The 21,399-nt window shown below is 52.0% G+C and overlaps 1 protein-coding gene across 5 annotated transcripts in view; it reads left to right on the forward strand.

Moving 5' to 3' along the window:
* Ndst1 (N-deacetylase and N-sulfotransferase 1) overlaps nt 1-21,399 on the forward strand; it is an 84,178-nt gene that overhangs the window by 37,456 nt on the left and 25,323 nt on the right. For 2 of the 5 annotated variants that reach the window (XM_015486261.2, XM_015486256.2), the window contains exons 2-3: nt 11,521-11,723; nt 15,734-16,630. In XM_015486261.2, coding sequence (XP_015341747.1) covers nt 16,118-16,630 — 513 coding nt within the window. In that variant the 5' untranslated portion in view covers nt 11,521-11,723; nt 15,734-16,117. Of the gene's footprint in view, nt 1-3,924; nt 3,943-5,896; nt 6,037-8,142; nt 8,299-11,520; nt 11,724-15,658; nt 16,631-21,399 lie in introns of those variants that run through there. The other 3 variants (XM_015486243.2, XM_015486263.2, XM_015486250.2) reach the window with 3 other exon arrangements.

Genomic DNA, 21,399 nt, shown 5'->3' on the forward strand with positions numbered 1-21,399 from the left:
ATGCTCACAATGTCCAGGCAGCAAGAAATGTCTGAAAGAAAAATTAAGCTGGTTTGGGGGTAGAAAGTATGACTTTGGGACACATCTCTACCTTGTCGGTTAGTGTCTCCAGCAAGGGGGGCTGCAGACTCCCAGAGTGAAGTAGGGAGCCACAGGAAAACTGGGGAGGATCATTCTGGGAGGAGAGCAGTCATCTAGGCTGTGTGGCAGGGGTGCAGAGCATGGGTAAAGAACAGGCAGGAGGCCTGCTGAGCAGAGAATGAGTGGCCTGGGGCAGGCAGATAGGGTTCTGCTTCTTGGCCCACAGGAGGACTTTGCTCTTTTAAATTTGAGGAAGGGGAACATGCTGGAGGGCTTGGGGTAGGACTGATTGCTTTGCCCTATTCTTATTTATTTATTGTGATATTGGGGATTGAACCCAGGGATGCTTTACCACTGAGCTATATCCCCAGCCTATTTCATTTTTTAATTTTGAGACAGGGTCTCACTAAATTGCCAAGATTGGCCTCAAGTTTGGGACCTTCCTACCTCAGCCTCCCTAGTCACTGGGATTACAGGTGTGCACCACTGAGCCTGGCTTTGCCCTATATTTAGAGGGATCATGTGGACTATTGTGTGGAGAAGACACTGGAGGGTGGGGAGAGATTGGTGGGGGATGAAGGACACCTGGTCAGGAGGTGGCTGTGATCATGCAAATGAAAGAGGAAGGTGGCTGGGCTATGGTGGGGGAGTGGAGGGGTGGGTGTCAGGGGTTTCTGGATTCATTTTGCAGGATGAGCTGACAGGATTTGCTGAGGGATTAGCTGTGGGGTATGAAAGGAGAGAGTGTTGACTACCAGGATTCTGGCTGGAGGAACTAAAAAGATGGTGTTGTCATTTACTGAGAAGGGAAAGGTTGCAGGACAAGCAGGTTTTGGGAGAGAGGTAGCAGTCAGCTGTGCTAAATATGGGCACATGCTGTTGGGGGTCCTGTGGGTGTAAATAAATGCATGCTCCTGTTTCTGTCGGGGTGAGGGATGCCCCAGCTTTGAGACTCTTCTATGAAAATGCGTGTTTCCTGACTCCTTCACATTCTTCTCCCTCTCTGCAAACTTTCTCCTACTTTTCCCATCCTTCTGGACAGAAGGGACTTGTTGTCATGGTGGAGGTCCCAGCCTTCCCACTTGGCATACCTGCCGAGTGGGAGTTCTTCTGGGGTGGGACGGCCGGAGGTAGAAGGGGAGGCTGGAGAGAGCTCTGTTGGTTGGCCCTTGGTTTACTCTCTTGTGCATAGAAGTGTTGAGCTGGCCCTAGAATTCTAAGGGTGGCAGGGAACGTTTGAAGAGGTGATATAATACAGTTGTTAGGAATCTGGACTTGGAATCAGTCAGGCATGAATGCCATGTGGCTGTGACTCTGGGCAAGTAACATAACCTTTCTGATCCTCAGTTTGTCATCTACAAAAATGGGCTATCATAGCACCTGTTTCACAGAGTACTGCAATGGTTAAGAGAAATGAACAGAAAACACCAAGCAGAGGCCCAGGCACACACTACACCCAGTTAATAGAGGCTGTTAGCAATGACTTGTGTGGTTCATCTGCTTAAGGGACTTTGCCCAGTTGGTGGTGGGACTCATGGGAGGTTATTGAGCAGAAACATTTTATGCATATGATTTGACAGGGCAGCTATGAGAGCTGCGAGTACAGAGTACTTGAGTCATTTTAGCAAGTCCCTGCCCCTTCCACCTTCCAGAGTAAGAATTGAGGCTGGCCCTGTTGGACTCTCTGCCCATTCCTTAGCTAAAGGTCTACATTGACTTGACATGACAGCCTCTGATTTGCACAGTCCTTTGGGGAGGAGGGTAGCCATTTTCTCTGTGGCTTCTAATAGGACTTCTTATCTCTCTATCCCAGTGTGAGCCTTAGGGAAATGTTAGTGAGGGTCTTTGAAGGGTGGGTGATATTGAGTGGACTTAGTGACATATAAGGTTCTGGAGTGAGGCATGGTGGCCATAGTCATAGCTATTCTAGAGGTTGGGGCAGGAGGATTGCTTAAGCCCCAAAGCTCAAGGCCAGTCTTTACAATACAAGCGGCACCCCCTACACACACACCACAAAAAAAAAAAAAAAAAAAAAAAGTATCATATGGGTCTGAACAGGGCTGACAGGGCAGAGCAGGGCCTGGAGAGGCATTCCACTGGGCATTTGGATATGACCTCGGCTCCTGGGCTGAGTCCAGGCTGGGTGGTACCTCTTCCAGTGGAGCCATGGAGAAGTTGACAATGGGTGGAATGTGCCCCCTAAGGACCCACACTTCACTGGTGCCCAGGCATGCCAGCCAAGCCCTTTGCTTCTGCAAGCCTGTTTTCCAGCAGCTGAGCTGGCCAGGACAGCCAAGGACATTTCAGAGTCCCTGAGTCTCGTAGCGAGGGTGTCACTGGGACTTGCTTGTTTTCCCAAGGTCCAAGGGTCTTTGGATAGCAGGGCCTCTGGAGTTATTCCAAGGACTTTCCTTAACACCTGGGTAAATCAAGGTTCAGAGAGAGCAAGGCACTAGAGCGAGCAAGGCACTAGAGCCAGGTCTCCCCCTCATATCTTACCTCCTTCTGTTCCCATGTCCCTTACTCAGATTCCTGGCCTGCTGCCCAGGCAGATGTTTATACCAGCCTCCCTCTTGCGGACTCCCCAAGAGCTTTGTTTGTCCTCCTGTTATCATAATCTTGCCATACCCTACCAGGCACTCAAGTGTTTGATGTGTCTGGCCTCCATTCCCTTCAAGGGACTGCTTGGGATGGAGCCTCCCAGGCAGAGCCATGCAGCATAGAGGTTTAGGCCTCAGGCTTTGGAACCAAACGACTTGTGTTTGAATGTCAGCTCTCCCCTTCATAGCTTGGCCCACCTAGGCATGATGGCCTACCATTCTGAGCCTCAGCACTTCCCATCTGCTCAATGAAAGCAGAGCAACACTAATTTACAGGATGTCAGGATAGGTAGCTGAGGTAACGTGTGATGTGCTGGCATGGAGTAAGCTCTCCGAAGTAGTCACTGTTGTTACAAAGGCCCATCGAGGCTGTTGGGCTGGTCGGAGTAGACCCAGCCCTGCACAGGGAGGCAAAGGAGGTGGGCTCCAAGTTTACTTTCAGAAACTGCCTTCCTGTATTTCTTTTGAGAAAGTCACTCATTTTCTGGGAGCACCACTTTCCTCTCCTGAGAAAGTGGTAAGAAATTCCCGCTCTGCTTGTATAAAGCTGTCATTGGATGTCAGAGCAATGCTTATTATGAAAGAGCTTTGCAAGTGTGTAATGACTTAAACATGGCAGATGGTAGCTGTGGTGTGCTGATGATGGTGATGAGAACATGATAACCACAGTGTTGGACAACTGGTCAGTCTGCAGAATGTCCAGCACCCACATGGACTTTCCCATCCCGCCTCCCTGCTCCTCGCTGCCTGGCACATTAGCCCCAGCATTATATTTTAGAAAATGTGGGCAGTGCAAAGACCTGATGGCACTTTCCAGGCCCTGGAGGGTTTGGGGTTCTCTGTGGCTGATGCCTGGGAATGTGGGATTAAGAGCCAGACAGATGCTACTTTGGATCTCAGGTGAGCATTTCCCATTGGGGAGCTTTTGAGCAAGTTGCTTCATCTCCACAAACCATCGTTTTCATATTTGTAAAATGAGGCTCTGGTGGGGAAGGCCAAACAATCAGCAAAGTACCCAGCACCTTGTGGTATAGGGTACTTGTACAATGTGACTGTGGCATGGTGAGCTATGGGGTTATGGACGGTGGGGAGCTGTGGCCTTGCATCTATTTCTGAGGACTTCCTGTGGAGGTCACTTATGCTTCCTACAGAATTTCCCAGCTTAGTGTTAGGAGGATCTGTGTGGTCATCTGGTGCTATTCCATTTTACAGGTAAACAAAGCAAGGTCCAGAAAGGAGCCAGTGCCAGACTGGGACCAGGGTAAGGCAGGAGGTGCACCCAGGTGCAGTCTCGGGAGGGACTCTTCTGGCAGGCTATGGGGAGTAGGGGCCCTCGCTAGCATTACTTGAGCTCTGCCCTGGTTAGTGCTTAGTTTAGGACTCATTCTTAGGGACATCTAGAGGTACCTTCTAGAAGCACCTCACAGAAGCCCCTGATCACTTTTTTAAAGGGGACCTGTATGAAGTAGGTCACCTGGCGTTTTGCTTTTTGTGCTGCTGTTTCCCCGCCTCTGGCTGGCTGAGTTCTAGCAGCAGCCAGGACCTCCTGCCCACCAGTCCCACCCCCTGCCCCTCCCCCCTGCCAGTTGTGCCTTCTGTGAGTGTGCTGAGCCCCCTCCCACCCAGGAGTGTTGTCAGCAGGCGCTTGTTGTGACGACAAGCCCCAGCAAGTCTGTGGGGACAGGCTGCTTTCATGTGTGCCCTCGGTGAAGCCTCCCTGGACTCAGCAGGCCCTGTGTTGGGCCTGCCAGGCCTCTAGGAGATTAGGGGGCTTCTGTGGCTCCAGGCATCTCAGAGCTTTTCCCTTCCTCTGTCGTTCAGTCCACCTGGCTTACCTCTGCTCTGGGCACCCGCCTGGAAGCTTTTCAGTTTTCCCAAGGCTTTGGCATCTTGCAGAGCCAGCTGGTCTTGGGGTTCCCTTCTGGGTCAGGCTCCCTGTCTCCACTGCTGGGACTGCCTGCCGGCCTCAGGTGACTTCTTAAGATGTGGCCATGACTGTCAATCCCTGCAAGGGGTTCCTAGGATTTACCTGTGGCTGGTAGGACCTCAGCCACCTTCATGGTGTGACATGAGAGGCTGGAAGGTTGGCCTATACATGTATGGACACACCGTCTTTTTTGTTCTACTGCTGCTCTTGGGGCCTGAGATTCCGCCATCAGCAAAGTGCCTTGTGCTGTCCTTTGGTGTCCTCTGAGAAGTTAAACACCTTTTCAAGTGGACACTTAGAAGTGCTTGCTGCCAAGAATTGAACACAGGCTGCCCTGACTTTTTCTAGCTCATTGTGTGACCACAGCTGAGTTGCTTCTCCTTTCTGGACCTTGGCTTCAAAAGTCCCTTTTCAGAGACAGGGAGGGAGAGAGAGGGAGTGCTGGGGAGTGATATTGGCCAAATTATAGTTACATTGTGTGCATGTATGAATATGTAACAACAAATCCCATTGTCACTAACCACTATAATGTACCAATAAAAAATGTGGAAGAAAAAAAATATATAGGAAAGGAAAAAAAGAAAAATCCTTTTTTCTTTTTTCTTTTTTTTTAAAATATATATATTTATTTATTTTTATGTGGTGCTGAGGATTGAACCCAAAGCCTCAGATGTGTGAGGCAGGTGCTCTGCCACTGAGCTACAGCCCCAGCCCCCAAAAGTCCTTTTTTCAACTCTAACATTTTAACTCTGGCAAAGACTAGCACTGTCCACACCTCTGCCAGTTGTCCTTCTTGCTCCTCTGCAGGGCAGGGCAACAGGAAGGGCCTGACAATCAAGCTAAGTGGAGGCAGGATCCCAAAACCAATGTCATGGACACTGTAACCATCAGCTGGTTCTAAGAGGAGATATCAGTCTTCCTCTTCTTGTCAGGACTGGTGGGAAAACAGGAGTGGAGGTGAAGGGGCTTGTCTGAGGTCACGTGGGAAGTCAGGCAGAGCTGAAACCCAGTTATTCTCATTGCCAAAGAGGGCTTCTTCTATTCTTCACTGCCTCTTCTTTAGAGAGACCAGAGGGTTCACTGGCATGAGGGTTGGTGACATGAGGGTTGGAGGGCATCTCTAGATGGGCCCTTTGCCTGCTTTGGGGATCTCTGATGCTGGGGCAGACTGGGAGAGGGCAGGAGGTAGGGGCTGGCAGCCCTGGCAAGGGAGGTGACATTGTGGGGGAGGGTTTCTAGGAATGTGGTTGGTGGCCCAGGTGCCCTAGGGACACCTCCTTCCCTCCCTCCTGGGGAGGGGACTGGACTGACAATAATGCCATTTGTCCTGCCCTGGGATTAGGTGCAGCCGTGTTAGTGAGGAGTGTGGAGCCATGGAGAGGACATAGCCAAGAGCAGAGGGGCCTGGTCTGGAACTCTGGAGCTCTGGTGGGTCTTGTCCTTCTCTCTGGCTTCCCTTGTCTGTGTTGGTCTCCCTGGACTCTCCAACCACTGTTCCTAGTCCCCCACCCTGTCTAGTTCTTCTCGTCTGTCTGAACATGTGTGTGCATGTGCCGAGTGTGTGTACCCATGCAGAAGGGCTGGTACCTGAGCCTGGAGCACAGCTCTGTCTACAGTCAGAATCAGAAGCAGGTTCCTCAAGTGTGTCAGCTCCCAGGGCTGTCCCAAGAGCAGATTACACAAGTGTAATGATTAAAAAATGGCAGGTGGTGGCTGCGGTGTGCTGATGGCGATGAGGACTTGGTATCTACAGTGGTGGACAGGTGGCTGAGGGAAGAAGAGGAGAAGGCTGGGGATGAGAAAACAGGGCTCAGTTTCTCTTACAGCTTTTCAGGACAGCTAGGCAAGTCCACAGTTCCATCTGAGGACAACAGGTTCAAGAGTTAAAGATTTATTTCAGGGTCCTGGGGAAGCTGGAAAGGTGAGCCCCAAGGTGCTAGGATGTGATATTTGTGACTTCAGTCTTGTTTAGATCATGAGAGCTGGGACTTGTCAAAGACAAGGCACCCCTGCAGAAATTCTTGGTTCTCTTGGACTAGACAGGACAAGGTACCCCTGCAGAGTTTCCGTGTTCATAAATTGGCTATTGCCGTAGGTTCATCTGAATATGTGTGTCTGAGGAGAGAATCTGCTACCAGCTGTCATTAGCTTCTCAAAAGGTTCTGTAATCCCCTAAAGGTGAAATCTTCTGATCTGATCCACACATCTCTTTGTGTAGTTGAGGAAGCAAAGGCTCCGAGAAGGGAAGGGACTTCCCAGGGACTCACAGAGAGTGTTGGAGATGCTGAGTTGTCTCCTCTTTTCTGCCAGCACTCTGTCCTTAGCTCCCAGCCTCCAGGGCTGGGGGAGCCTGACTCACTGTGGGTCGGGGGCACTAGCATCTCATCTCTAGCTCTTGAATATTCAGAGCCTGGGAAAAGTGGGGACTTTGATGTGAATTGTACACAGAGTGTGGCTCCCAGATCCATGAACTGGCCCCTTAGTAAATCTGCTGCTCAGACTCTGGATGCCTGGCAGCCTGGAGCTGGGCATGTGGGAGGGTAGGGGGACACCAGTTCCCAGCTCCTCTGCCAGGGGGGCGGACAGGGGAGAAGCCCAAGGTCCAAAGTTATTTTTACTTCATTGGGAATAAACGACAAATAACTGAGGCAATGATTGGAAGTGCTTGGTATGAGTCCTGACTTGTACAAAGTCCGGGAGATGTGATGGTCATTATTGTCCCTCGTGTTGTCCTATAGCTGAGATTGCCTGCTATGACCCTCACTCCTTCTTTTCTCCTCTTGAGGGAGGAGGCTGCTGACTGGGGCATGCAGGCAGCTCCCTTTTCTCATGTGGGGCCCCTGAGCAGGAGAAGGTGTGAACCTTTCTGGAGACCATGGCCTCCCACTACCTGTGCAACTTTCCCCAGGGTTGACGCTCACTATTACTAGAGAAGCTGGCTCAGCAGCCCTTGGACTGGCCCCCTGCAGGAGGCTGTGGAGTGTGGGCATCAGGATCCTGTAGGGGCTCCAAGGTGGCCTGGGAGGGGCCACTCTAGCTCCATCTCTGCCTAGCCATGTTTTGAGTCAGTAGCTTCCCCTCTTCAGCCTCTGTTTGTGGAGTGATGCCCAGAGGCACCCTCTCAGGGTGCGAGGTTTATGGTGGGGAAGTGAGCCCAGCCCTAGGGAGTGAGCAGGAGCTCAGTCCACGTTGGCTGCTGTCAAAGAGGGAGGTTGTGACATTGGTAAGGAAGTGCTCTTTTCCTTTTGAGTGTCTCTGATCAGAACCTAAGACAAAAAAATCTGGGGATGGATCAGACTGTCCTAGACAGACTTGAGGAGTGGGCAGAGCCCTTTTTACAGAAGCTTTGTGGGCAATTACTATCCTTTTCTGTTGGCCTTAGTCTGCAGAGAGCAGCACTGGAGGGAGCTGGTCCTGGGCAGTGGCCCTGGGCTGCCTTGTCCCTCACACCCTCCCCCAGGCCATCTGGTTTGTTTGCCTGGTAAACCTTTTCTTCATAGCAGGTACAAAGGTAAGCTCTCAACTCAGATCCTGTGGGAGGAAAGACAGATTCCCAACAAGTGGGGTCTAAGTTCCTGAGGTTTTTCTCTGGGGCCTCCCTGCCTGCCAGGGAACCCAGACAGAGTCCCAAGCTGAGAACCAGGGAGTGAACCTGCGCCTCGTGCTGTGTGTGCTCACTGATTGATGCAGGTTGGTCGGGTTGTTTCCAGGAGGGATCATTAGCTGCTGCTTGTGAAGTTGAAACAGAGACAGAATGGACGGAAACAAAACCATGAAGGGAACTAGTCAAAGGAAGCAGAGAATGGGATGTGCAGGGCACCTGGCAAGCGCTTGCTGTGCCAGGTGAACAGAGGGGCCAGGAGCTGAGAGAGCCCAGGCTTCTAGCTGTATTTCCTAGTGACCCACTACTCGTCAGTGCTCTGGACCTCTCTGGCCTCAGTTTATCATCTGTGAAACAAGGGGGATCTAGGTCAGGGTGCTGCTGTAGGGAAGAAATAATCATGAAATAAGCATGTGTTATGGACACAAAAGGTCTAGAAATGCACATTACTATTAGTAATGCATTTAGCTTAGAGATTCTCTGTAGCAGATTCATTTATTTTATTTTTAAATTCTTTTTAGATATACTTGACAGTAGAGTATATTTTGACACATACATACATGGACTATAACTTATTCTAATTAGGATTTCATTCTTCTTGTGGTAGATTCATAAAGGGGAAGGTGATTGTCAAGGGCACACGGATCTAGCACCTACTTTGTAGGAGGCTTCTTTGCCTTGGGAGGAAGCTTTTCTGGAGTTGGGAGGTGGTGTTCTAGTTGGGAAGCAGCTGAGCTGGGCATGGCATGGCGGAGCGGGGAGGCAGAAGGAGCTCAACAGGACTTTTGAAATCCACAATGAGCAAAATCTGATTCTCAGCTGAAACTGGCCTTGGAGGAGGATGGACAGGGTTTTAATGGACAAGAAAAGGGGCCAAGGTAGGTGGGAGTGAGGCAGTGCTGGCTGGTGCAACACCAGGGTCCTTTCCCTTTCCTCTGGCCTTAGTGTCCCTGAGTGCCCACTGCAGGGTGGACTTTGCTTTCTGTGGCCCTGTGATTCTGAGCCAGATCACTGACATTCCCTGCTGGTGGCAGCCCTGGTAGTGGTGGGGTGACTGACAGGCAGCAACTTGGCCCCTGGCCAGGCAGCACTGCAGGGGTGGTGGGGGATGGGGCACGCAGCAGGCGGCAGATTCCAGCAGAGGAAGGGATTTGCTTCTGGTTTCTGCCTCCCAGGGGTGTAATTGCCCCGAGAAACTCCTGCACAGCTGGGAAGCAAATGTGAAGGATTTTCTTCTCTGCACTGGATGTGATGGGTGGGGCTGGTCTTGTCAGGATGGTTGGTGGAACTGGGTGGCTTGGGGTGGGGCTGGGCTGTGGGTGGTGGTATGACTGTGCTGGGGGTGTGACAGGCCGGGAGGGGCTGGGGCAGCTGTGGGGTGTGGCTCTGGGTGAGTGTAGGGTGTAGAGCTATCAGTTCCTGGCCTGCAGCCACACTACCTTCCCCTGCCCCAGTCCTGCCCCAGCTCTGGTACCCATTCACGTATGTGTGTTTCCAGAGAGGGTCTAGCTAAGTTGCCCAGTCTGCCAGCTTGCCACCCCCAGCTTCTCCCATTCACTCACTTTTGAGCCTGCCTGCAGTTTCTTCCCACACTGACCTCTTCTCAGCTTCCCCTCCCTCCTCCCAGTGTCCACGTGGCTGGGATGCCCATGATGGCACCTTTCGGGCACGTCAGTACTGTGTGCGTTTGCTCGTGCATTCATGTGCAAGTGAGTTAGGCGGGTGTGTGGGAAGGGGCCAGGCTGCAAATACACTGTGTGGTGGGTGAGCCCTGGGGGCTGCAGGGACCTGTCCCCATTTGGCCGGCAGCAGCATCACACAAGATGCCCAAGGGGCCTTTAGAAATCCTAGTTTGAGGGTCTGAGTTACCACTTCCTTTTCAGTGCCTGAGACTGTGCTCAGCACCTTATATACAGACCCAGGGAGCAGGGAACCATCATCATTCCTAGCTCCCAAGGTGATATCCCATCTGATGCTTCTTCCTGGAGCCTATTCTCTTTCTCCTTTCTTCTGGCCTGACTTGCTATCTTCTCTTTTTGGGTCCACTCTAATTTTGATATGTGGCCTTGGGCCAGTGCCTTCCTGAGCCTCAGTTTTCAAATCTGTTGAATGGACAGTCAGTTTATTAGCCTGTATTATCTATCATGTGCCAGGCACTCAACTGAGCATTATACACGTATCATCTCTCTTAGTTGTGGCAACTGCCCCTCAAGATAGATAATAGTACAAACCCTATTTTGTAGTCTCAGAGATGATGAAAGAATTGTGCCAAAGTCACAGACTGATAGAAAATGGAGCTGAGATTCCACTTCCGGCAGCTGGCTCTGGACTAAGCCTTACTGAATTGCTAGCGACCACGCACTCCATTTTTCAGGCTGTTAGGGTGAAATGGGATGAGCACACAGCTTTTCCCTAGGGACTGGTGGCATGCAGTAGGCGCCAAACACACGTGAATTGAGCTATTGGACACACCTCACCATCAGAGGCTAAGCTAGCTCAGTGTCTGTGCCTGCTCTCAGGGAGCTCTTGTCTCCCCACTGGAGCCCACCCAATCGTCCAGGGCCCGAGCCAGGACCCCTTCCCTGCTTGATCTGTAAAAAGGCTCTCTTCCGGGCTCGGGCTGGGGCTCAGTGGTAGGGCGCTTGCCTGGCATGCGCAAGGCGTTAGGTTCAATCCTCAGCACCACATAAAAATGAGATAAAGGTATTATCCACCTACAACTAAAAAAATTCACATTAAAAAAAAAAAAAAAGAGGCTCCCTTCCCTTAGGGATCCTTAGGAGGACTGTGAGGACCAGAACACTTTTGGGTAGGGAGGTGGGGTAAGGAATGACTTTCAACTCTTAGAGCAGTGGCCACAGTTACCGTGGTATTTCCTGAAAGTGCAGCGTTGCCATGGTGTCTCCATGACAACCAGAGCATCTCATTCATTATCCCCAGCACCTTGGCAGGGAAAGCTGGGGCTAGGGCTGGGAGAGCACAGTGGGAGCCTGACCAAGGCCTGGAGGCCTTGGTAGCTAAGGTCCCCCTCATACTCCCCAGCTAAGGTCTCTCATAGTCTCTGGAGTGCTCCCTTTCATGGAGTCTGGGCTTAAATTTAAGCTCTGTGTGATCTTGGACAAATGACTTAACTTCTCTGGGTCTCATTTTCCTTAGCTGTAGATGTAGATAATGGCAATATAAGTTGTAAGGAAAGAGATAAGGTGTGAAAAATACATAGCATAGTGTCAGGCTCATAGTTAATGATCAGGTATGATGTCAGTATTAATAATGATGATAGTTATAATGGCACTGTTGTTATTTTATTATAGAAACTCCTGAGTGTCATGGAGGAATAAAAGACCAAACTCAAAATCAGAAAGGAAACCTGTTTGAATGAAGATTTAGCTGATTCCATGTGACCCTGGCAAGTCACTTTACCTTGGAGCTTTCTTCTCCTTATCTGGAAATTGGGAGTAACAACAGCTACTACTTCATTCACATCCCGAGTCCTCAATAAGGACCTGGCTCTAGGGTAAGTGGAAGCTTCCATGATGAACCAGATTTGGTTCCTGTCCTTGAGTGGCACCCAAGGCTTGGGGGAGAGGGAAGAAAGCAAAAGTTGTTTGCCCAGGGCCTCTGTATACCAGGTGCTGGGCAGGGCCCATCTGTGCAGGGGTAGGTGCTGGGCCTGCCCTGTGGGTGTGCAAGTACAGGGGCAGGGTGGTGTAAAATTGCTCCCCCTGCTCTGCACAGATCACAAGCTCTGGTGCCCCAGACACTGGCAGGAGGCAGTGAGAGCAGGAGGTTGGCTGGTGACTGTGCTGACCGCAGGGTGCATGGCCCTTGAGGAGGGCACCGCACGTGCCTCGGCGGATGGTGGCTGGTTGCGATGTGTGCTCAGTGTCACTAGAACGTGATGTTTTAAAAGAGAAGTTCTATGAAATCTCCTGATTTTAAAATGTTGATAACTAGGGCTGGGGCTATAGCTCAGTAGCAGAGCGCTCGCCTAGCATGCATGAGGCACTGGGTTTGATTCTCAGCACCATATAAAAAACAAAAAAAAGGCATTCTGTTCATCTATAAGTACAAAAAAATTTTTTAAAAATGTTGATAACTAATCTCAAATTAAAGAAAAACACTGTGCAAGCCAAAGACCACACATCTGCATTCTGTTTAGGCCCAAGGGTCCTGGTTCCCAGCCTCTCATGGTAAGTGGGGTAGGTGGGGGCTGGACATGACTTCAGAGAGGTGGTGACATTGGAACTGGGTGGTGAAGGATGAGTAAGTGTCCCATGCGGCTGGAGGAGGCATTCCTGGCCATGGGAACTTCACCAGCAAAGGCCTGGATGCTTGACTAGGCTGGGTGGTGGGCTGGGCCCAGCTGTGGTTAGGGGAAGGGTGGTGAGGGTGTGTGGCCTGTGTGTTAGGCGGGCGTTGAGGTCCCAGCCCCAGCTCTCCTTGAGGCCTTGGTGGCTAGGGGGATGAGATGCCCCCCCCCGGACTTTACCTCAGAGTCACGGGACTCCATAACTCCGGGTGGACTGGGAGGAGAGCTTTCTGGCTGGCTGTGGGCCTCTGAGCGGATGGTGAGGCCGTGCGAGGCCCCTGCCAGCACGCTGGGTGGTCGACACTTTGTTTACAAGGCAGCTGGCTCGCGTCAGGCCCAGGGCACTTGGCTTTCTTCAGAGGCAGGGCTTCTTTTGCCCTCTCTGGCCTGGGTTTTGCAATGGCCTTATCCCAGCCTCCCTGGAAAGGCCAAGGCCGCCAAGGACAGGCATTCTTCTCAGGTGTGCAGTGAGAGGAGGAAGCAGGGGCCACTTGGGGGCTGCAAGGAAGACCTCTCCAAGTGCAGGGCAGGCAGCATCAGCATCCACTACAGAGTGGCCCCCTTGCTACATTTGATGAACCACATGGACATGTCACTGTCACCCAGCTCTCTTAGTGGACAGTAGGGTTTGCTCTTGATGTTGTGCATTCCATGGGCTTAGACAAGTGCATGATGACACGTACCCATCACCCAGCATCCTCCAGAGTGGCTTAACAGCCCTCTGCGCTCCCCACTCATCTCTCCACCCCTAACCCCTGGCAGCCACGTTCATTTTTAAAATGTGCATATTTTTTAATATCTGAGAAATGTTGCCAGATTCCCACAAGGGTCCATGACCCCCAGATGCCTGAGATTCTGTGAACTGCATCATTAACTTGCTGAGAGGCTGTTAATATGCTGGAGGGTCAGTGGCCATGGCTCAGCCTCTCTTCCTCTATCGTGGGTTGGACTTCTGCGTGGGCAGGGCACCATCAGGGCATCCTGCCTTCCAACCCCACTCTGCCTCTGCCCTGGCCATAGGCCAAAGGTGGGGGGGCTTGGCTGCGACTGCAGGTGGTCCTCATCAGTGGTAAATGGAACACTAGTGCACTCTGGGCATGAACAGGACTAGCCACTGCAGCCTTCCTGGCTCTGCCTAGAATACCTGCCCTTTCTTGCCTTGCTCTCACCGAGAATTGCACAGAGTCTCCTAGAAAGTACACACAGTCCCTTATCTTCAGGTTGCAGTGAAGGCCATTCTTTCTCCATGTCCCTGGCCAGCCTGCCCTTGTTCTGGCCAGTTCTGGTGCCTCCAGAAAATTTTCCCTGGTCCTGCTCTCCCTCTCTGGAGAGGTTAAGTACCCCTCTGGTCTCCCAAATGCCTTTCCTTGTCCCTGCTACCACACCCGTTCCGCCACATCATGGATACCTGCTTTCCTGGTGCCTCAGGTTCCCCACGGTGCTGACACATAGTGAGGACTACAGTGTAGAGCAGCAGAGGTGGGAGAACCCCAGAAACCATCTGACCCGAGCTCCCTCTAAGAGGCAGGAAGCCCAGAGAGGGATAGGGTGTGCTGGGCATCTCACAGTGTGTCCTGGCACAGCTGGGGCCAAACTTGCTGCCCCCTCTTCTCTCCATTTCACAGACAAAAAAACAGAAAATGACTCTTACCCAGAGGTAATTACTGTTAAGGTTTTTTTCTTTTGCACTTAGTACCAGTTTCTAGCCTATGCATAAAAATATTTAACAAAAATATGACCACACATACAAACTGTTTTATAAATGTTTCCCACTTCAACAATATATATGGTAAATGTCAGTAAATGTCTTTCTTGGAGATACTATAAATGGCTGCCTAGGATTCTGTCACATGCTTGCATTATAGTTTCTATAATGACAGTCCCCCATTATTGAGCAATTGCCATTATAAACAGCCCTGGGATTTGTATTCTTGTGGAGAAATCTTCACACGCTCCTGCAGTTACTACTTCTAGGAATTTATCCTAGAAGTGCAACTGTTGGGTCTCTTGTAGGCAGGATCCCTGCAAGCACAGCATATAGTCTGGGGCTGGGAGGGACTTCAAAGGCCTTCACCCTCAAGGCCACACCTGGGACTCCAGTTCCCTCACTGACTGCCTCAGCCCAGGCTCTCACACTTGCTTTCTGGCTTGGCGTCATCTCCTGCCGCCTCTTAGTAAGTGTGGCTGATAGAAAGTAGCTCCTTGAATCACTAGGAAATCTCAATCTTCTTGGAGGCTTCCACTCGTGTTCAGGGGACACCAGAGGGCTGTGTTGGGATTGCTGTTGGGGCAAGGGAATTGTCGTCTTTGCACAATGTGTGTGGGTCTTTGTGTACTCTTTCTTCCCACTGAAATGGGGCAGTGAGGTGGCCGGGGTGAGCATTTCAGGCTGGAGGAGGAGGAGGCTGGAACCCCAGGTTCTGGCTGTCTGGGTACACAGACCAGTGTGGGGGAAGCCTCCTGTCTCCTGGCAACTTGGGATCCCCAGGCAGGGGATGTGGTCATCTGGTGTCCAGAGTCATGGTGAGCACTGTTAGCCTGTATCCCTAGGGCGAGGGACACGTGGCTGCATTAGGAGCACGTGGTGACAGCTGCCCTTTCTGAGTGTGTCCTGTGTCAAGTCCCGTGGACACGTTTACTCAGATGAGCTTGCTGGTGCTTGAGAGGTGCAGTGATTCACCTGGGCCTTCTGGCACCACGAAGGCATGGGACCCCCACATCCCTGCCTGAATCCTGCTGTGGCTGCTTCTGCTGGAGACAGTCTTGTCATCTGCTGCATGGGCTGCTGTGGTCACACGGAGAAATGGGTGGGGAAGGGAGGGGAAGAGAAGGGAAGGTTCTGGTTAGAGTCCTACCACTTGCTCTTACACTTTGCAACTGTTCAATGATTCACTTTGTTCTTTCTGCTTCTGAATTTTTCTTGGCCCGGTCTTAGACTCTGATAATGATGAAAAAGAACAGTTACTATTATAGACACCGTGCGTTAAGTACTGCTTTATGTGATTTATATATATATCATTGGACTTCATATCTGCAACCCCTTGTGAGATGGGTGCTGCTTACTGTCTGCCCATTTCACACACGGGGAAACAGAGGCCCAGAGAAGCTAAACAGCTCCGTTGTCTCATTTTTTCCACCAGGTTTGGCAGCAAAACTCAAACTATGATGACCTTGTCAGGACCTGTGTGACTGATGGATTCCTCTTCTCTCCACAGCCTCAGCCCCGTGGGCCCTACCAAGGGAGCAGCATGCGACACCCCTGGGCCAGCCTAGTGTCCTCTGGCCTGCTGCCCAGCCCCCAAAGGAGGCCCTGACGCCCTGGGGCACTTCTGCTCTGTGCAGGACCAAGTGGGGGTTTGCCATGGTGACATAAAGGGGCGCAGAGGAAGGAAGGAGCGAGACCAGCCTCTAGACTGCGCCCCTGGCTGGGAGGAAGGGCTGGGGACCCGGATCCTCCACTCCTGCTGCCCACTGAGGGCCTCGCCTCCTAAGTCTCTGTGAATTTCTTGGTCGGTCAACAACTCTCGTGTCTCCTGCGTGGGGCCTTGGGGTGGCCAGGGCAGGGCAGACCTCCAGTGGCCAAGGTCTTGGGGGCCAGGATGCCTGCCCTGGCATGCCTCCGGAGATTGTGTCGGCATGTGTCCCCCCAAGCTGTCCTTTTCCTGCTGTTCATCTTCTGCCTGTTCAGTGTTTTTGTCTCGGCCTACTACCTATATGGCTGGAAGCGGGGTCTGGAGCCCTCTGCAGATGCCCCTGAGTCTGACTGTGGGGACCCACCACCTGTGGCCCCCAGCCGCCTGCTGCCCCTCAAGCCTGTGCAGGTGGTCACCCCTTCCCGCACCGACCCGCTGGTGCTGGTGTTTGTGGAGAGTCTCTACTCACAGCTGGGTCAGGAGGTCGTGGCCATCCTGGAGTCTAGCCGCTTCAAGTATCGCACCGAGATTGCACCAGGCAAGGGGGACATGCCCACACTCACTGACAAGGGCCGTGGCCGCTTCGCCCTCATCATCTATGAGAACATCCTCAAGTACGTCAATTTGGACGCCTGGAACCGTGAGCTGCTGGACAAGTACTGTGTGGCTTACGGCGTGGGCATCATTGGCTTCTTTAAGGTAGGCAAAGAGCAGGTCCCTGAGCCCTTCCCGCCTTGATCTCTGTGCTCACTAGCAGAGCACTGGACTTTTCTCATTTGTAAAATGCATGTAGTGGTCATATCTACTCCCAGGCTTGTCATGAAGCTTAGGTGGGAGCAGGCCTTGTGCCCAGTGTGTACTTTATGCGTTTTAGGGGTGCTTGGCAGGGGGACTTCCTGACACACAGTGGATTCAGTACATAGAAGGCATTTGCCCTGGAAAATCCCTGGGAATGGGTGCAGGGTTGGAGAGAGCATTTTCTGCTTGGGACTCTGAAACCTGTCATGGCAATCCTCCCAATGGAGGCGACTTGTTCCCATTTTGCAGATGAGAAAATCAAGGCTTGAGGAGTTGGGTTACCTATTTGAGGCTCTCAGTCTAAGTGGGGAGCTGAGATTGGAACCCATACTTGGGCAACTTGGGCTCTATCTCTTGCTCTTTACTCCTGGCTGCAGTGGAGTGTGGAATTTATGCACCTGCCAGACCAGAGCTGTTTTGCATTGGGAGATAGGAGAAAGAAATCCCAATGGATGGGTGGGTGGGTAGGGATCTATTCTGGTTTTGATGGAACTCTCAAAATGACCACTAAGACTGGGATCCTTGCTGAGAAGGAGAATCTACCCTGGGAAGGGGAGGTTGGGAGCAGTGGATGCAGGTTCTAAGGGTGTGGTCAGGCAAGATGAAGAGAGACACTGACAGGACTCTGGTTGGGTGCTTTGGGGGACATTTGCTTCTTCATTGAGCAAATAGGTACCAGCCACTTCAGCATTCTGAGTCCTGTGCTAGGCGCTGGACAGAGTGGTCATGGGAATGGACAAAGCCCCTGCTCCAGGGAGCTGACGTACTAGCGCAGTAGAAATGGGTGGGGGGCTGGTACTGGGCAAACACACTTAGCATGTGGCAGTGAGAAGTGCACCAGGAGCAGAGCGCAGAGCAGCCCAGAGGGTCCTGGTGTGGGCGGTTGGCAGCGCTCTCATAGTAGGCCAGAGAGGTCATCTTTGGTAAAACCAACTGTGGGAAGTGAGGGAAGGCTCTGGGTGGCTTTCAGTGCGAAGAGCCCTTCTGAAGGAAGGGACTGTAAGTGCACGGGTCCTATGCAGGCTCTTGCTTGGCGTGAGTCAGGAGGGGAGGCGTAGGAGATGATCAGAGGTGGCTGTGTCCCAGGCCTCCCTGGCGCATTGTGTTCTGGGCCTACCCTCAGTGCGGGAGGACTGGTCTGGCTGAGCGTTTCCCATGGCATGTTCTTTCATGCACTAATACAGCAGGAGGCTCTGCCACTGAAAAGGCATTGTGAGCCCCGAAACGCAAGGCCCTTAGAAGTCCTGCTGCAGAGCGAGCCGGTGAGATTCGTCCCCCGCTGGCTTGAGCTCGTTCACAGAGCACCCTCTGGGGAGCACTGGCCTGGTTTATGGCTTTACAGAAGCACAAAGTCAGACTGTCTGCATTGTCTGTGTTTTTTGCCTTTTCTCCTGGACTCTGTACCCTTTCCTGCCATGAACTTCATTAAGTTTGATTCAGAGCCCCAGGCCTGAAAATCATCAGAATGGCTGACGTTTATCGAGCGCCTGCTTGGAGCAGTGCACTGCCCACATGCTCCTCGTAAATGAACTCGCTGCACTCTGATAAACCATCTACCCAGGCAGGCAGATAATGTCCTTATTTAAGAGAGAAGGAAACTGAGGCAAAGAGATTAAGAAAAGTGCCCAAGCTCACACCTCCAGTTAGTATTCTCTAGGATTTGAAGCCCAGCAGTCCAGCTCCAGAGGCCTTGGCCTTTACGACGGTGTGGCAAGTCCAGGAGTCCCGCTACCGTTTATTTAGTAGAAGTCTGCATCAGAGGCCATGTGCAGTGCACAGAGCTCTCAGGCTCACTACCAGGCAGTGGGCACAGAACATTGGGTACAGCTGGTGCAGCAGAGTTTGTACCCTGTCTACCTGCGGTTCCTTGCTTTACAGAAGGGGAACGTGAGGCCCAGGAAGGGGTTTGTGCAGCGTCCCACTGCGGAGTCAGTGGCAGTTCTAGGTTTTCTTACTCTTCCTACATTATTGCACATGACAAGTGCATATGACAGGCCTGTGATTTTTTCAGCTCAAACTCGTGCCCCCTGGTAGTCGAGGCACAACTCTTGGCCCTTTCTGCAAGGGGGGCTTCAGCACTGTGCCTTGGACTTGTCAAGCCCTGAGCAGCCTGTGGACTGTGGGGCTCTGAAGATGCTTGTGCTTCTGTTCCCACCAAGACTGGACTCTAGGGCAGTGTGAGAGCAGGGACTTAAAGCTCCATGTCCTGGGTTAAATCTTTCTGGCACTTAAAAGCAGAGTGACCTTGGGCAGGATGCTCAATCCATTTGTAAAGTGGGACTAATTATAGCTCCTGCCTCGCTGGTCTGTGTTGGAGATAAAACAAGACAATGGGCGGGAAGCACTGAGCACTCTGCCTGGGACCCAGAGCCACAAAATAAATGGTGGCTCTCTTGTTTTGTCATTCTAAGTTCAGCCAACGTAGTAGTGGTGGCATTGTCTTGTGGCTTTGGCCAGTGTGCTCCTGTGAGGTCCTGGAGGGTGGAGTCCAGTTTCCTCCTCTGTAGCCCTAGTTCCTGGCACTGTCTTGCCCCATCTTTGTGACTCCAGATGCTCTGGCCCTGAACACACCTGGCAGAGGCCTGGCAGGGGCTACCTGGCCTCTTGGATTAAGCACTTATATGTTCCAGACACTGAGCTCATTGCTTCTCAGGCATTATCATGTTTAATTTTCACAGCTGCCTTGTGAAGTGGGCACTTTATTTTCAGATAAGAACCTGAGGCTGAAAAAGTTAAATAGCTTTACCAGAGCAACATAGCTAGTAAGTCGTAGAGCCAGGATTTGACAACTAAGCTTGTTGCTTCTAATCTGACCACAGGATACCATGTAAGAAGAAACTGGCTAATGGGGGATCTGAGCCCAGAGAGGGGACTTGGGGTCCCCAGGGCACTAGCCAGTTAATACTTAAGTCTGTGAGGCCTCTGCCTTCCCATCCCTGGCTCAGGGCTCTTCCTTCCTGTGCCTGGGTGACCCCATTGGAAGAACTAGTGTCTCCTGAGAGGGTCCTCAGAGCTGAGGAACAGAAGCTTTTACTCCTGGGGGTGCAGCCTGAAGTGGGGCCAGGCGGCAGTGCCAGGCCAGCCACTTTGTTCCCTTCTCTGGCAGGTTCCTGTCATTGCCGACCAGGGTCAGCTATCAGCAACTTGGCTTTCTCTCTCTCTCTCTCTGGGCAGTGGGCTGAGCTGCCAGCACCTGGCAGTCAGCTCAGGGTCGGGACTTTGAAATGGGATCCTCAGCCCTCGTGTCCTGTGTGGCTTCCCAGGCCTTGGCACATATGAACAGGGTCTCTGGCCCCCACATAGCTGAAGCAGTTACACCCTTGGCCAGTGCTGACTTGGGCTGTGGGGAGCCCAGAGCTGGGGAAGGTAGCTTCTGAGGACGGGGCTTGATGGGGCTTAGCATGGGGCCACCTCTGCGGCTGGCTCAGGGTGCTGCAGGGTGGAGTTGGCAGCTATCCCTGTGTGTGGAGCAACCAGTATAGGCTCTTTATCGCGGTTTACAAGGCCAGGGTCCCAAAGAACTGTTGTAGAAATGGGAAAAAAGCAGTGTCTATGGAGGAGACCAGTGCAGGGCACCCTTCTGGGTAGGCATGGTTTCATACTGGGGCACAGGGATCAGCTGGGACTCACTGCTTGGCTGTGTGCCCAGATTGGTGCCCACCCGTGCAGCCCTGATACCACCTGAACATGAGTCTGTCTCCCTCCCCAAATTCTTCATATACTTTTTGTTCACTCATGGTTTGCCCGACCCCACTCTTTCTCCACACTCATTCTCCACAAGACAGTCATATAGACCTTTTCAAGATAGATTGGAACCTGTCATCCCTGTGGATACTGTTTGATGTGGTCTTTGTTGACTTTTGCTGCTCTTTCTAGCCTCCAGGGTCCTTCAGGTCTGGCCTCAGCAGAACATTCGGCCTCATCTCCTCCTCTCCCTCTTGATTGAACCTCTGCTGCCCCAGGGCTTTTGCACTTTGCACTTTCCTGGGACGTGGCTCCCACCTTTCCCCTAGTTGATAACTCTTTCTTTAAATATTACCTCAGAAATCCCTTTCTCTGGAAGGCTCTCTGAGCCAGCTGACTGTGCCGCTTGTCTATAACTGTGAATCTCCTCTTTGTAGCATGTACCATGATGAAACAGGAGCCATGGGCTAGGGAGGAGGTGATGGAGTGATGTGGCTGTCTGTAGACCCCCAGGGAGCTGGGTAGCCCCAGAAACCTCACCACGCTGGCAGAGATTGGTGGGCATGGGAGCTGGACTGCTATAAGAGGGTGGCCTCAGGGGTGCTGCCGGTGTAAGGGAGGTTGGGAGTGCTGTGTAGCAGAGTGTCTTTGCTTCCCCCCACAGACAGTTCCTCTTCTCTGGCCTGGAGAAGAGTCATAACTGGCCAAGGCCAGGCAGTTTGGTAGCAGAGTCCATGCTCTCAACTGCTGGACTTTCCCCTGGTGATTTGGCTTTTCTGGGCCTCCATTTCTTTATGTATAAAATGGTCTGGTCTGACAGCACCTCCACTGTGGGGTCACTGGGAGGATTAGCGGCATTCCAGCGTGCACAGTTCACGGACCCCCTGCCTAGTTTTGGTAAGTGAATCAGAAGTGTTCACTAGTGTTCTGTTGTAGACAGAGGAGAGGGTAGACAGTTGAGCCGGGGCATGGCGAGCCTGCCCGTG

This window comes from Marmota marmota, unplaced genomic scaffold (assembly GCF_001458135.2).
Source record: "Marmota marmota marmota unplaced genomic scaffold, marMar, whole genome shotgun sequence".
Lineage (NCBI taxonomy): Eukaryota > Metazoa > Chordata > Mammalia > Rodentia > Sciuridae > Marmota > Marmota marmota.